We start from the raw sequence: 16,202 nt of genomic DNA, 5'->3' as shown, positions 1-16,202 counted from the left end.
CAACATGTTTAGTGATAAACAAAATTCCACCCAAAATGATGACCTTGATTATATTTAATGTTGCACTACATTAAAATTAAATCTCACAACGGGGTCCATTCCATTCACAGAAACTGGTTCATCTTCAACATAAATATCAGAGCAAGTGGATTTAAGTCCTTTAAATATTTTACAGAGATCAATAAGTTGAGCATTCAAGCCTAGACAGACATTTTTTTTTATTATTTACATTTTGATTTGAAAGGAAATCTGTAGATTGGGTTTAAAAAATAAAACATTTAAATATTATTTCCCCTTTTTATTGCAAAGAAGAAGCCACTGCATTTGAAATACAAAGAAAAAAAATGGAAAGGGAATACAGGAAAGAGGTAAATAAAGGAAACCTCAACCTGTAAGAAAGATAAGATCATAGTTCTTAAGAAATTTGTTACTCTTACTATTATTTATGAGTTTAAGAGATTTTACAGTGTGAGAAACACATCAAATCTAGGCAAAGTGTTGAGAACAAATTCTTGTTCTTGTGAATGAAGAATTTGCAATAAAAAACAAAGAAAATAAGTTAAAAACACGGCTGCTGTCAAAAATAATAAATACATCGTTCAGTGAAAAGTTTAAATCACATTTTATAAAGGTAAAACACGTCGTCCAACTCTCACTTTCACGCCTTTATGACGTATAATTGCTGCGCCAGGACGAGCCTATACGTCAGCACCGCGCAGCTCGTTCCTCCTTTCTCTCATCCTGAAGATGGCGGCAGGGGTGAGTAAGATGGGAGAAAACCCTTACATGCCTTATTACAGCACATCTCTCTCCACAATCGTACCCCAATCACTCTAATCCTTATATCTTTGTACGTTGTTTTCATACCGTGTTATTTTGTAGTCTCTTATGAAGCTGTTGCGATGATTATTTAAGTTGTAAATACTCTCCACACCCCTTTATAAGGTGGTTAGTGTGATGACGGGCAGAAGTACAGCGCTGCGTTCTTTGTGCCACGTTTCCCTTGCCTTCCCTTCCATTGCCCCTCATTCTCCGCTTTAATCTGTTTGTAAAAAGCAGAATGTCATGTTTGTAGTTGTACTTACATTTCGTAAAGGTTAAAAGCATAAATAACCAGTGTGAGCTGATAGAAAGCGTAGTCGGTTATGCATTCATTGTGTAGTTAAGACAAAGTAAAACGTTTTCCGGTTTAACTATTTAACGTTACACGTCCGATTCTGAAATTTAGTGGTAGTGTCAAACACTTTCAGACTCTTTAAAATCTCAATCAAATAGGTTTTAATGATTAACGATATGTTTTACAAATAAATGGCACTGCATCACCATCCAGTTAGTTAGTTCTGCCACTAGTAACCCCCTATTTGACTATACAATCATTGTTTACAATCTGTTAAGTAATTTTATTGCAGGGAATTCACTGTCAGCTGCGTCAGCTTGTGGAAAGTGCTGTGTAATGAGGGGGGCAGCTTGTGTTGGCATTTTCTGTTATTAGATGATGGAGGCCGAACAAGCTGCATTAGTTTCAGCAATCTGATCTCGAACCTTGTTTCTGCAGACTCTCTACACATACCCAGAGAACTGGAGGGCCTTTAAGGCTCAGATCGCTGCCCAGTACAGTGGGGCTCGTCTGAAGATTTCAAACGCCCCCCCTGCCTTCACCTTTGGGCAGACGAACCGATCCCCTGCTTTCCTTAGCAATTTTCCCTTGGGCAAGGTCAGTGTTGTTCTTTCTTTTTTTTTTTTGCTTATGTTCTTGATGTTGAATTAATTAATTGATGTGGTTCCGATCCATTTTAGGTTCCTGCTTACCAGGGTGATGATGGCTTCTGTCTGTTTGAGAGCAATGCCATTGCTCACTACTGTAAGTAAGCTTTATAGTGCCTATTTACGCTTGGCCACTTCATTTTATTGGATAAGTTATCCAGTTTGATACAAAATTTCCATTTACGTTTGCCCAAATGCATTTTATTTATCATCTGATTTCAAGAGCATGGCTTCAATGGGAGAGAGCGGCATGAGCTCTAGTGAGAGAATTGTTCACCACATTTATTGTAGATGTCCGAGTTAAGCTTCAGGATGCTGAATATTGAGTGTCATTCGTGGCCATTTTGCGGCTTGCTGAAGAGAGATGCTGATTTGTGGTGGGCCATATCTGTGGAGATGCGTGCTGCTGTGGTTTCTGGCAGGCAGGAGCTGACGTAACATGCTCTCACACCTTTATTTTTTTTACCATTTTGGGAGAAGTGTATTTTACATGCGTGACTTCATCAACCAAATGCACTTGTCCCGGTGCATCTGGAATGCATCTCAAACGACAACCTAAAGGGGATTGAGCGATCGGATTGTAATCCCATTTAAAAGCATTTCAGGGGGCTTTTAAACCTGAGGCCTCATTTGTTTTTAACATAAGTTCTGTGGATTTTTTCCTACTTCAAATGTGAAGAACAAAATTAGGATTTATAAAGGCAGAAACTGATGTGAAAATGTTCTTACGCGCACACCAACTGAAGAGCATGCATACAAACTTTTCGCCGTGGTAATTCAATTAAACAATTTTGAAAATGTGAAGATGAAGACAATCATAATATGCTTTAATATAATTGTATCTGCAAATTAGCGTCATTTTAACTGCTATATCACTGAAATTAATGATATCCTGAAAAAAATGATATGCCTTGTACAGAAAACCAGCCCATGCCTATCCCACATCAATTTTTTGGAGAGTGTACTTGGATTTCCTTGCTGAGTGCCTAAACTCAATCTTTTTTTTGTGTGTGTGCATACAGACTTTTCAAAAGTGGTCATAGCAACATTTTGGAAATTGTTGTATTTTTAAATTTAGGATTATCATATGCACGTCTTTATAAATGAGACCCCAGGTCTTCATGCATGAAGTGGCCAATTGTAAGTGAGCCCATTATGGTGTTTTATTGCACGCCATCAATGCTTTTGATGTGTGTCCCGACAGTGAGCAGTGATGCTCTTCGTGGCAGCACTCCCCAGGCCAGTGCCCAGGTGCTGCAGTGGGTCAGTTTTGCTGATTCTGAGATCATCCCTCCAGCTAGTGCCTGGGTGTTCCCCACCTTGGGTATCATGCAGTTCAACAAACAGGTGAGCTTTGTATATCCGTTGATGTAATGCATTTATCGTTCAGGAAGTGCATTGAATGTTTTGTAAGACTGTCCTTCGTCTTGTATATAGGCCACAGAACAGGCTAAGGAAGAGGTGAAACGAGTCCTTGCCGTCCTGAATCAGCACTTAAACACTCGCACTTTCCTGGTTGGGGAGAGAGTCAGTCTGGCTGACATCACTGTTGTCTGCTCTCTGCTCTGGCTCTACAAACAGGTGAGTCTACAGGGTGTCATGAAAATCTCAGCTGTAATCAGGTCTTTTTTTATTAGGGATGCACAATAAATTGGGTCCATATTGGTTCATCTGATATCAGTGACTAAGTGTCAGTATTGGAAATTTAACAAGAATTTCTACCTCTTTAGGATTGATTGTTGATGATTTAAGATTTAATTCTTAAAGATAATCTATTTATTATTATTATTTCTATTATTGTATTGTTTAGTGTTTTATTTTAAATGGACAATTGGTTATTGGTCTATTTTAGTGGTCTATACACGTCATGATAGTATTTCGATACTAAACATATAATACTATTACAATACTTTTAGCAAAAATAAAGAGGTTTATTATTATTATTACTTCCAAAACATGGTAAAAATTTAACAAATTTATTACGGGGTGTGCTTGAATAGGCCTGGACTTGGTCCTTGTCCCCAATGCACAGGGCAATTTTGCTCTGAAAATTCATGATTCTGAAGCTGAAAATGCAGAATTAAGTTAGATATGTGCTTGGATAAATCACAAATAATGTGTTTTTTTTTTGTTTTTTTTTTATGATCAGTGAAAGGTCTTGTAAAAAAGGGGTGTAACGATACACTCGTCACGTTTTGATGCAAATTGGGATACTGAACTCACGATACGATACATATCGTGATATTTTAAGCCATATTTTTTTATACCCACAAAATATTCCCCCATTGCATTCATTATATTCAACATCTTAATTGTTTAATGAATTAATGTCACAATCTCCGTAAACATTAACTTTTTTTTTTCCTCACGCAGTACTCGTACTTTCAATGCAGGCATTCGTTGGATCTCTTACACAGATAAGCCGCTCAGGCACAGACTCCCAGTGCTCACTGTCTCCCACTATTAATGCACTATACATACAAGAAGAAACCATCTAAAACGCTTTGAATAATCTTGCCACTAAAACTAAATGTGATATGGTAATTTAAATGATGTTTGCACTTTCACTTTGAGTAGTGCCATTCCGGAAGCGCGCATGCGCTTAAGATGATTAATGCAATCAATCACAGTTCTAATCGCAAGAAAGCATGTCGAAATGACTATTCCTAAACTGTAAATGGTTAGTTCATCCAAAAATTATTCCTGCATACCAGATTGAGATGTTGTTTTTTCGCACGTCACGCAAGCGCTTGAACATCTGTGTTTACTACTGTATGTGGGTCGTTGTAAATGTGTTTGTCATATAAAGCCATCGTGTTTCTTCAGAAGACTTAGATTTGGATTAGACCACTCGATTGATTTTTACGATGCCTTTATGAATTTTTTTGGATCTTAGTCCTAGAGGAATGGACTTTAAATTGAGGGACAGAAATCTCAGGTTTCATTATCTTAATTTGTGTTTGGAAGTTGAACGATAATCTTATATGTTTGAAAGGACGTGAGGGTGAGTATATGACCGATTTACTTTTTTGGGTGAATTTTACCTCAAATACAGTAAGCTGAGCCTTGGATAAAGCTAACTCTTTTGCGAATCGTATCGTTTACATAAACAATACATATCGTCGCATTTTTATATTGTGATGTATCGTTACACTCCTTAAACTGTCTTAATTGCAGCATGTAAAAAGATGTTTACCAATCCAGTTTCAATGCAATTTACGCTATTCTGATTATACACTTGTAAGTATTGTTATACCACACACAGATGTGTATGCATTATGCGTGTTACTGGTCATTGTTTAAATCTACTCCTCAAATTCAAAATACATTTTTATGGACATTTCGAAAAATTTTATGGACTTTTATGATGAAAATCGCAATGCCGGGTTTGCCTATTCTGCTGTCGCGTTCTTTGTGCCGTCTGGATGAAGATGCGGAGCGGAGAGTTGTTGACAGTTTAGTGATGTGGAGAAGAGAGAACTTCAGAATAATGTCACAGAGTTTATTCATGAAGTTGTGTGAATAAAACACGGCATCTGTAGACGAACCGAGCACATGCACGCTATGGTCAGCTGTAATAATGAGATTAATGTGTAAACTTACCTGTTTATTGCGATTAAAATCGACGTATGCCACATAGTTTAATGCGAATATGGTTACTTTGATTACGAGCTTAATCGCATTAGTTTGATTGAAGTACTGGTTACGTGAGGTAAAGTTTAATCGCAATATTGCCAAAATCCCATTATAATCGCATTGAGGGTGCATGTAAATGCACTCATTGACTTTTTTTTTTTTTTTTTTTTTTTTTTTCATTATCAGGACCTGCATATTCCCCATTGCATTATTATACATTATATTGAACATATGTAGTAGTTAGTTCTGACACTGAAACTCAAGTACTGTCACAAACTCTAAACTTTTTTTTTCGCATAGTACAATTGGATCTGTTACACAAACAAGCCGTGCATGGACAGACTCTCCTGGTGCTCACTATGTCCTGTCTCTCCCTCTATTAATTCACTTACATAAGAATAAACTATCTAAAACGATTTTAATCATCATACTACTAAAACTAGAAATGAGATATGATTTAAATGTTTGTGCTTTCAATTTGAGTGCCGCTGCAGTGCGTATGAGCTTCAGATCAATGCAGTAAATACCGTTCTAATCCCAAACGGTGTCAAAATGACCATTCCCAAACTTTAAAGGTTTATTTCATCCAAATGTTACAATTGTTTTTGTTAACTCGTGTCGTTCGCACATCACGCACGTACTTTTACTACAGTATGTTCGTTGTAAATCTGTTCTTCAGATAGTGATCATATGTCTTCAAAAGACTTGGATTGAACCACACGATAATTTTTTTTTATGATGCCTTTATGACCTTTTTTGGATCTTTTCAATTTTAGGGGAATAGACTTTAAATGGAGGGGCAGAAATCTCCCAGGTTTCAAAAAAAATATATTTGTTTGGAAGATAAACTGATCTTATAGGTTAGAATGACATAGAATAAGGGTGAGTACATTAGTTTTAATACAAGATTCAGTTTACTGTATTTATAAGGTAAAGTTCACTTCAAAAAACTATCACAACACATCGTTTACATTACTGATATCTTATTATTATTATTATAATATCCTGATATAACAATCTATTGTTATGCCCCATGCTCATTTGTTCCTCACCCATCTGATGACTGAACCATCCTAATGATAATGTACAGTAAATGTACTTGATAAAGCTACAATCTGTTAATCAGAACATGCTTGCATTAGATAATATCTTGTATTAGTGATTGGGTAATCAGTTGCATAAGTCAAGTCACCTTTATTTATATATAGTGTTTTATACAATACAGATAGTTTCAAAGCAGCTTTAGAGTGATTTTTAATATTTCGGTTTTAAATTGCCATTTGAATGTTTTGTGCAATTTCTTTCACCTATCTAGGTTCTTGAGCCTGCTTTCCGTCAGCCCTACCCCAATGTCACTCGCTGGTTTGTGACCTGTGTCAACCAACCTCAGTTTAAGACTGTTTTGGGGGAGGTTAAGCTCTGTGAGAAAATGGCTCAATTTGATGGTAAGTTTCTCAAACCACCTTGCTGTGTAGTTTTTGCTCTTCTGCTTGAACTTGAATTTAAGTGCAGAACATCGGATTTCATGGTTATCAGCATATTGCACAATCAAAGATGTTTCTTTAATCCATGGTGTATAGGCCATACTACCTTTATTTATTATATATATATATATATATATATATATATATATATATAAAATAAATAAAGGTAGTATGGCCTATACACCATGGATTAAAGAAACATCTTTGATTATTTATATATATACAGTGAGGAAAATAAGTATTTGAACACCCTGCTATTTTTTAATCATGGAGGGGTCTGAAGTTGTCATCGTAGGTGCATGTCCACTGTGTGAGACATAATCTAAAAAAAAAAAAATCCAGAAATCACAATATATGATTTTTTAACTATTTATTTGTATGATACAGCTGCAAATAAGTATTTGAACACCTGTCTATCAGCTAGAATTCTGACCCTCAAAGACCTGTTAGTCTGCCTTTAAAATGTCCACCTCCACTCCATTTATTATCCTAAATTAGATGCACCTGTTTGAGGTCGTTAGCTGCATAAAGACACCTGTCCACCCCATACAATCAGTAAGAATCCAACTACTAACATGGCCAAGACCAAAGAGCTGTCCAAAGACACTAGAGACAAAATTGTACACCTCCACAAGGCTGGAAAGGGCTACGGGGAAATTGCCAAGCAGCTTGGTGAAAAAAGGTCCACTGTTGGAGCAATCATTAGAAAATGGAAGAAGCTAAACATGACTGTCAATCTCCCTCGGACTGGGGCTCCATGCAAGATCTCACCTCGTGGGGTCTCAATGATCCTAAGAAAGGTGAGAAATCAGCCCAGAACTACACGGGAGGAGCTGGTCAATGACCTGAAAAGAGCTGGGACCACCGTTTCCAAGGTTACTGTTGGTAATACACTAAGACGTCATGGTTTGAAATCATGCATGGCACGGAAGGTTCCCCTGCTTAAACCAGCACATGTCAAGGCCCGTCTTAAGTTTGCCAATGACCATTTGGATGATCCAGAGGAGTCATGGGAGAAAGTCATGTGGTCAGATGAGACCAAAATAGAACTTTTTGGTCATAATTCCACTAAACGTGTTTGGAGGAAGAAGAATGATGAGTACCGTCCCAAGAACACCATCCCTGCTGTGAAGCATGGGGGTGGTAGCATCATGCTTTGGGGGTGTTTTTCTGCACATGGGACAGGGCGACTGCACTGTATTAAGGAGAGGATGACCGGGGCCATGTATTGCGAGATTTTGGGGAACAACCTCCTTCCCTCAGTTAGAGCATTGAAGATGGGTCGAGGCTGGGTCTTCCAACATGACAATGACCCGAAGCACACAGCCAGGATAACCAAGGAGTGGCTCTGTAAGAAGCATATCAAGGTTCTGGCGTGGCCTAGCCAGTCTCCAGACCTAAACCCAATAGAGAATCTTTGGAGGGAGCTCAAACTCTGTGTTTCTCAGCGACAGCCCAGAAACCTGACTGATCTAGAGAAGATCTGTGTGGAGGAGTGGGCCAAAATCCCTCCTGCAGTGTGTGCAAACCTGGTGAAAAACTACAGGAAACGTTTGACCTCTGTAATTGCAAACAAAGGCTACTGTACCAAATATTAACATTGATTTTCTCAGGTGTTCAAATACTTATTTGCAGCTGTATCATACAAATAAATAGTTAAAAAATCATATATTGTGATTTCTGGAGTTTTTTTTTTTTTAGATTGTCTCTCACAGTGGACATGCACCTACGATGACAATTTCAGACCCCTCCATGATTTCTAAGTGGGAGAACTTGCAAAATAGCAGGGTGTTCAAATACTTATTTTCCTCACACTATATATATATATATATATATATATATATGTATATATGTGTGTGTGTGTATGTATGTTTATATATCATATATATTTAGTGGTGATGAGATGAAACTTCATGAAGCTTTCCAGCCAGATGTGTTAGTGTTTCATTTCTCAAGGCTTCGAATGCACGCAGGGACACCTGCTGGTCAATGGAAATGTGGTGCAGGAAAAGAATTGTCAGGAGTGTGATAGCTTCAAAATGTGTTACATGGTTTGTGATACATTATGATGTACAAAAGCACATTCATGTATAAATAGTTCTTTGAAGTATTTGTTTCATAATTCTGTAACTGGGCAGTGCTTTTGTTGAACATGCGGAAATGGAGTTCTTTAGACTGGATAAAAGAAGGAAATGACCATGGAAATCCACCTTTTTTTGTAGGGTTTTTCTCACATTTTGGCAATGAGGCTGTGATTTTATGAGGCTGTGTAATGCATTCTGAACTGACACACACACAAGTGTTTGTGGGTGTTTATCATTTTATTTTAATTTAATTCATCTTCAGAGTCCTCTCCTTTGTAAAAACTTGAAGTGCAGCAGTTTGTGGCTTTACAATTTTTTTTATTTATTTTTTTCCCCGATGTTGAGTGCTAATATATGTGCTTTTTATTTATTGTACTTTTTCTAGCTAAAAAATTTGCTGAGATGCAGCCGAAAAAGGAGACTCCTATCAAGAAGGAGAAAGGTGGCAAGGAAGGAGGCAAGCAGCCGCAGCAACAACCGCAGCAGGAGAAAAAAGAGAAGAAAAAGGAGGAAAAGAAAGCAGCCCCTGCTGAGGAGGAGATGGACGAATGTGAGGCTGCACTGGCTTCTGAGCCGAAAACAAAGGACCCATTTGCTCACCTTCCAAAAACGTACTTGATACGCCTTCACTTTAGAGATAGATACTGCTTAAGTCTGTTCGCTCTCTCATCAGTCTGCCTTTGTCCTCTTGCACTAGCTCTTTTGTCATGGATGAGTTCAAGAGGAAATACTCCAACGAGGACACCTTGACTGTGGCATTGCCTTACTTCTGGGATCACTTTGATCGCGAGGGCTTCTCAATTTGGTACGCTGAATACCGCTTCCCTGAAGAGCTGACCATGGCCTTCATGAGCTGTAATCTTATCACAGGTACAGTCAGATCACTTTGCCTTGTCTCGTTAAAGAGTGCCTGGAATGATATAACTTTGTTTTTGGTTTGTTCCTTCCAATTCAGCATGTGCTACTTGCGCAAGAGTTTAGCATTGCATAGTTTTAAAAAAAATTTACATGTGCTCTCTTGCTCGTCTCCTCAGGAATGTTCCAACGACTTGACAAACTACGTAAGAATGCATTTGCCAGTGTCATCCTCTTCGGTGCAAACAACGACAGTTGCATCTCTGGTATCTGGGTCTTCAGAGGCCAGGACCTTGCATTTACTGTGAGTGATTTACATGTACTCAGAACCCTGTTTAGTGTCTATATGTATGTTTATAGTTTGATTCCAGGATAAACACCGTATCAAAAATGTGGGGCTGCCTCCTAATAGTCAACTAAACGTTAGTCAACAAGAAGAGGCTTAGTCAACCAAAATTTTATTAGCCGGTTAGTCGAGGAAAAAAAGTCCACAGGAAGTGGCAAAGTAACGCAGTCCATAAGGGACAGATCTTTAACGGAGCTCTACATTAAGCCTTTTCATGTGGAAATCTGTCATTCAAAAACTTGCTGAGAAAAATAATAATAAATTGTGGTGTTAAATTTATTCTGAAGCAATACTCAGTGTTCAATCAGCTTTGATGTATTTAAATCTGCATATTCTCATCTGTACCTTTTAAAGGGCATCCCCCCCCCCCAACATTAACTGTATGCTTAATTTTTCATTTTAAATTGCTAAATTTAATCAATTAATTCAATTAGAATAAGACTAGGTAGGGCTGATCAATTTAAATCATTTACACTAAAAAATGACAACTGCATTAATGTTATGAGATTGTTTTAAATATTTTTTTAATATACAAATAAGAAACTTTGGAAAGAATGATACTTTTAAACACTAAACCGCCAGTAGGTGGCGGCAGGCGACTATCTTAATGAGCGAGTCATTGAGACAGTCATTCAAATGATTCGTTCAAACGACTGATTCAAGAATGAGGCAGTTTATGAATGGATCATTGATTCTTTGACTCAACAGATTCGTTCAAAATGCTGAATGATTCAGTAATGAAACACGGTTGCTGTGAACCACTATGGCTCTGCTGTGATCTTTGTTTGGAACTATTTTCGCTGCTGAAACGGAACAAAATCAGTCAATATTGCGTCATATGCAAGTGACTTAATTTGACCTGTTTATTGAACTGTTGTATGAAGGGAAACAGCACTCGTTGTGTGAGGTTGCTTAACTGTATCATATGTTAAAATATAAACTCATGCTTACAGCAGGGAGCAAACAAAAGTGTCTCGAGAGACCGTTAAATTACCTCATGTCTCAAAGCACATAACATTACAATAATAATGAATATAAACAACTTGGAAGAGCTCTGACCTGTACCACCTGACTGCTTCAGATTCATTTTGGCATTGGTGTTGCCATTGAAAGGCATAAATTCAAGTCACACACTGCTCCGAGTATACGGATTTCCATCTCTTCCAAATTACAGTAGTTATGGCGTGAACGCAGCATAAGCTCATTGTTCTGGTTCAGGAGGAACTGTAAAATGCGTGGCTGACGTCTGTCTAACTCGTAGCATGAAACGCACTGATGTGTGATGTGAGCAGGGTGTGCGGAGGTATGGAAATGTGTACATTAAGGCAGGTTGGACAATGCAATGATTGGGTAAACATTTTATGGTTCTACACCTTCCATGATGTATACATATACATTTAGCCCACTTAACTTGGTGACTTTCAACCAGCAAAAAAAATATATCTGGAGCAAATCACCTTTAAGTTCAGAGATAATTTGTGAATCATAATTTTAATCCGTCTTTTTGTTTTCTAGGTTAAGCAACACCAAACTAGTCTTTCCCCATGTCATGTGCAGTACATTTAACGTGTTAGTTTTATGAACATTGCAATCCACATTGATTAGATCAGGTTTTAAAAAACTGCCAGCCAGATTAGGCACAATTGAAGGCACATTGTGAAAGTTTAACTCGGCGCCTTGCGTCATGTTTGCAGAAAGCATTGAATAAAAGGAACATTAGCTTCTTTGAGTTTTGGCCAATTGTGACCAATAACCAAACAATCTTTCCATCCCAGCACAGCTGCTGTAGTGATCAATCTTAAAACAGCAACAAATGCAGCAGCGTTGCTGGAGTAAACAACCTGAATGTCAGAAGTCTTGAACATTTCACATGTATTGAAAGTTGATAATGTTGGTAAATGAAAACCAGCACATTTTGTTGGTGCTGATTCCAATCAAATTGTATGGTTGGCATAAATTCATCTGTAACATGGTAGAAGCTACATGTTTGAGCTGTTTTAACTGAAAGCAGCTTGCACTGACATATCTTAAAATATGCAGGTGTCATTTTGTCTCAAGATGCACACCAGTAATGTTTCTTTAAGGCACGTTTATAAAAGTTACTTAAATGCCCTAATTGAACTAAGGCTGAATTCTAAACAAAATCACTTTCATGGACCTTCACCTGGATTGTTCCCTGCTGGTGGAATGACCTGCCTAACTTAACCAGTGCTGCTTAGTCTTTGGCCATTTCTTATTAATACTAACTAGGGGTGTCCCCGACTATGGATTTTCATAGTCGAATCAGAATCAAGTCTTGCCTATAGTCGACTAATAGTCGAATCATGTGTATGGGGGTGGGGCTTTAACATTTCAAAGCCGAGATGTACAGAAAATCACACAAAGATATAGAAGAAAATGTATAAAAACATTTTGGATCAATAAAACTAAGAAATAACATAACTCCAGAAAGGCATTTCACATGCAAATCAAATTAAATCGGCTAAATTACCTGTGCGAGCAGGCTCTAAGTACAGCACAACATCGATGCACCGAAAAAATAAACAATTAATTTACTACATTAAATTAGAACAGAATATACCTTTCTAATAAATAAAAATACAAAACGAAATAAATCAGAATCAAGTCACAAGATGAGCAAATGTGTGCAAAATGCCTAAAGTGCAGGGGAACATGTATTCAAAACACAAGCCAAAAATAGTTAGATTAGATAACCCTGACAGATCAATAAATAAAATAAAAATAAAGAAATTATTGAAATACCGATAGTAGCCAGAATTTTCAACTTTGTCTTTTTAACTGCAGAAACAACAATAAATGCTAAACTGGAGTGGCAGTCCTTTTAGCTAAAAATGTTCACAGCATCCAAAAATCAAATTAGAACCAGCTGAAAAGTTTTGAAATCACTTGTACCCTACCTGATCGAGAGAACAAATCCAGTCTTTCACTCTGTCTGTGTCCGTTGGAGTCTTTTGTGCGCGCGGATAAAATACATTCTAAAACACTTAACGTGAAAAACGTTTAACGACTTAATCTCTTAAAATAGTTAAATTAAAATATCAAATTATGTAAAGAAAATGCTTTACTATAGGAGGAACGCATTGCGTTCATATTCTGGTTTCATCTGCTTATCTGCACATAGTATGGTTTCTTAATAAAGTGTGTACTGTGTACATTAAGCCACGTTAAAGTGCCTTTTAAGCGTTTAAAAGCTTTTTTCACATTAAGTATTTTAGAATGTCCCGTGGAAAACCAACTTGTTAACGTTGGCCGGCAGAAGTGCGATCATGGTTTTCCTGATGCTAAATCCAGCCTTGGAGAATATTCTTTCTGATGGTGTACATCCACACTTTAGATTTTCTCATCCCAGACATTGTTAAAGATTTAAATCCTTGCCGCCAAGACGCTCCTCTGTCGGTCACGGATTGAAAGTGAAACTTAAATCTGTCACAGGGTGTTTGGATTTATTCACGCACGTTAAAAAATATTTATTAAAAGCTTCTTTCTTTGCACATTTTTATATACAGCATTATCATAATAGGCTGAATATTAACGTATTGACAGAAAACCGGTAGTTCTATGTGAAATCAGACATTGAGCGCCCTTATATAGCCAAAGTGGCATGATCCTCGTTTAATAACACCTCTGCGAAGATTCGACCGTGAGATCGGTAGTCGAATCAGGCTCCTCCAATCGAAGCATCGAATCTTCGACTATTTGGGGTCACCCCAATACTAACACTTAGTATTCTATGTCTATATTTATATATATAAAAAAAAAACTGGGACTAGTCAGCACTTGCATGTTGTTGCCTTATTGTTGGTTTGAAGTTTTTCCTTTGAGTTTTCCACATACAGGCCAAAAGGCATAAACATTTTTTGTTTTAAGTGGAAAACGGTGTTGTGTAAACAGCCCCTAAACAAAAACAGGACAAGGTTGACAACATATAACTAGAAAGAACATTTGACAGAGGACTAAGACTAAAAATGGCTCACCAAATTAACATCAAGGGTTTACATGTGAGACAGAATAAACCAGGCTTAATTGACTCGCTGTTTTTGTCATTATTAGATGTGCTTTATTCAGTGTTTGTGCAGTTAAGTAGATAAAAATGGTAGTATTATAAAAAGCAGAAATGTTTTCAAAACCAGTGATCTGTATATAGTTATGGTTGGTTGACAAATATTGATACAAGTTGACTGTACAAATCTGTTTTGTTTGTAGTTCTCAGCAAATGGCAGAAATAAATGGTGATAAGTTCACAATCTGCCCTAAGTTTTGTGACCGTTTCAGTTGTCTCAGTATAATCGGTGTTAAATCACTTCAATGACATTCATTATTATTAAAATGTGAATGTTGAGGATTTATTATTTTTATGTTTTTACTTAAATGTTTTTTCTCATCTCCCCTCAGCTGAGTGATGATTGGCAGATTGACTACGAGTCATACACTTGGCGCAAGTTGGATGTGGACAGCGAAGAGTGCAAGACCATGGTGAAGGAATACTTTGCATGGGAGGGTGATTTCAAACATGTAGGCAAAGCTTTCAACCAGGGCAAGATTTTCAAGTGAGAACATCTTGTGCCCTGTATTTATCAACATCAGTAACAATGGACATGACATTTGTTTGAGAACCCCATGTACAAGGCTTTGAGCTGTGGTGGAAGGAAGACTTAAGTTGAGAAATAAAACTTTTTTTCACAATCCCACTTTATTTTCTTTTGTCTTTTCTGTTTTGACTGTTACTCCTGAGTGTTTGTCTCTTTAAAAAAAAAAGAAAAAAAAAAGCTTAAGTATAAATCTTGCTTTTAACTAGATAGTGCTGGTTTTAATGTTCCCGGAAAGTATGTTTTCACAGTGCCTGATGCTCTCTTGGGATCTGAAATTGAGAAAGCATACATATTATGATGCTCTCTTCGAATCTGGAAATCATTGAAACTCTGGAAACAAAATGGCGTCTCAGCCATTTAATTAAGAGAATGTTTGCCTATTTTAACTTTGGCATTTGGAAAAATTTATCAGACTAAAATCCACCAGAGGGAGCCTCATGTCACGGATCCCATTAACGCCCCGAAATGGACCCAACTGCAAATCCTGTGGAAGTTTGGTGATATTTTTTTCAACCTTGGTATTTCACTTTTTTCCCCGTTCATTTCTTTTCTTTAGGTTGTCATGTGGCAAAGTTTTAACTCATCCCACATCCTGCACCCTTCATGTAAACTACTTTGCACTTTTAATTTAATTTCAAAGTCATGTGAGCAATTTATTTAAGTTTAAGTTTTAATCAGCCTTTTTGTTTTGTTTTGGGCATTCATAGGAGATTGGTAAAAATGTAGCCTTTTTTTATTTTAGTTCCATAAAATGGATCCTGATCTTTTGCAATATTGTCATGATTCTGACTCCCAGGAAACGTACATGAAGGTATGTGTATAAATAAATGCCCTGCAAATTCCTTCCGATAAAAGTATCTGCTAAAGTTCAAAAGCATTCTAATCCAGTATATTTCAGGGTCATATTGGCCTGGTGTCAGACAGGGCTTAGATTAAGCAAGGATTAGACCTTAGTTTAATTGGGACATTTAAGTAACTTATAAATGTGCCTTAGAAGAAAAAAAAACAAAAAAACATTACTGGTGTGTATCTTGAGACAAAACAATGGTACTGACATGTATTAAAAATATGTCAGTGCAAGTTGCTTTCAGTTAAAATCTCCTAAACATACATTATTCTGGGACTAGGCTTAAGCCTCGTCTGTGATGCCAGGGGATAAAGTCTGGATCTTTACCACAGGTATTTATTTACGAGCATTTATTGCCATAGGCCAGGCTTCAAGTTATGGAATTGCCCTAATGAAGGCAAATTATTGCAAGCTTAGGCTGTTCAAACTGGTCTGTTCTAACGCAGTGAGATTGTCTGTCTTGTTCCCGGATGAGAAATAACCCATTTGCTGATTTCCAAGCACACACTTTTGTTGGCATAGGAGTATGCTAGGTTGTCATATTTGTTGACACACCTGAGGTAAGACTCTGTAAAC

At 37.3% G+C, this 16,202-nt stretch overlaps 1 protein-coding gene across 1 annotated transcript; it reads left to right on the top strand.

The window, feature by feature from the left end:
- Positions 1 to 660: 660 nt before the first annotated feature.
- Positions 661 to 14,878, top strand: eef1g (eukaryotic translation elongation factor 1 gamma). The gene is made up of 10 exons (XM_084132270.1): positions 661 to 759; positions 1,556 to 1,714; positions 1,798 to 1,861; positions 2,969 to 3,111; positions 3,202 to 3,345; positions 6,716 to 6,845; positions 9,354 to 9,579; positions 9,666 to 9,838; positions 10,003 to 10,127; positions 14,583 to 14,878. The coding sequence occupies exons 1-10, from the start codon at positions 748 to 750 to the stop codon at positions 14,739 to 14,741; spliced, it is 1,335 nt and encodes a 444-aa protein (XP_083988396.1). The 5' UTR covers positions 661 to 747; the 3' UTR covers positions 14,742 to 14,878.
- The last annotated feature ends 1,324 nt before the right edge of the window (positions 14,879 to 16,202 follow it).

The sequence above is a fragment of the Abramis brama genome (genome assembly GCF_963993115.1).
Source record: "Abramis brama genome assembly, chromosome: 13".
NCBI classification, from domain to species: domain Eukaryota; kingdom Metazoa; phylum Chordata; class Actinopteri; order Cypriniformes; family Leuciscidae; genus Abramis; species Abramis brama.
Note: the sequence above shows the minus strand (reverse complement) of the source record. Positions and strands in the feature narration are given on the sequence as shown.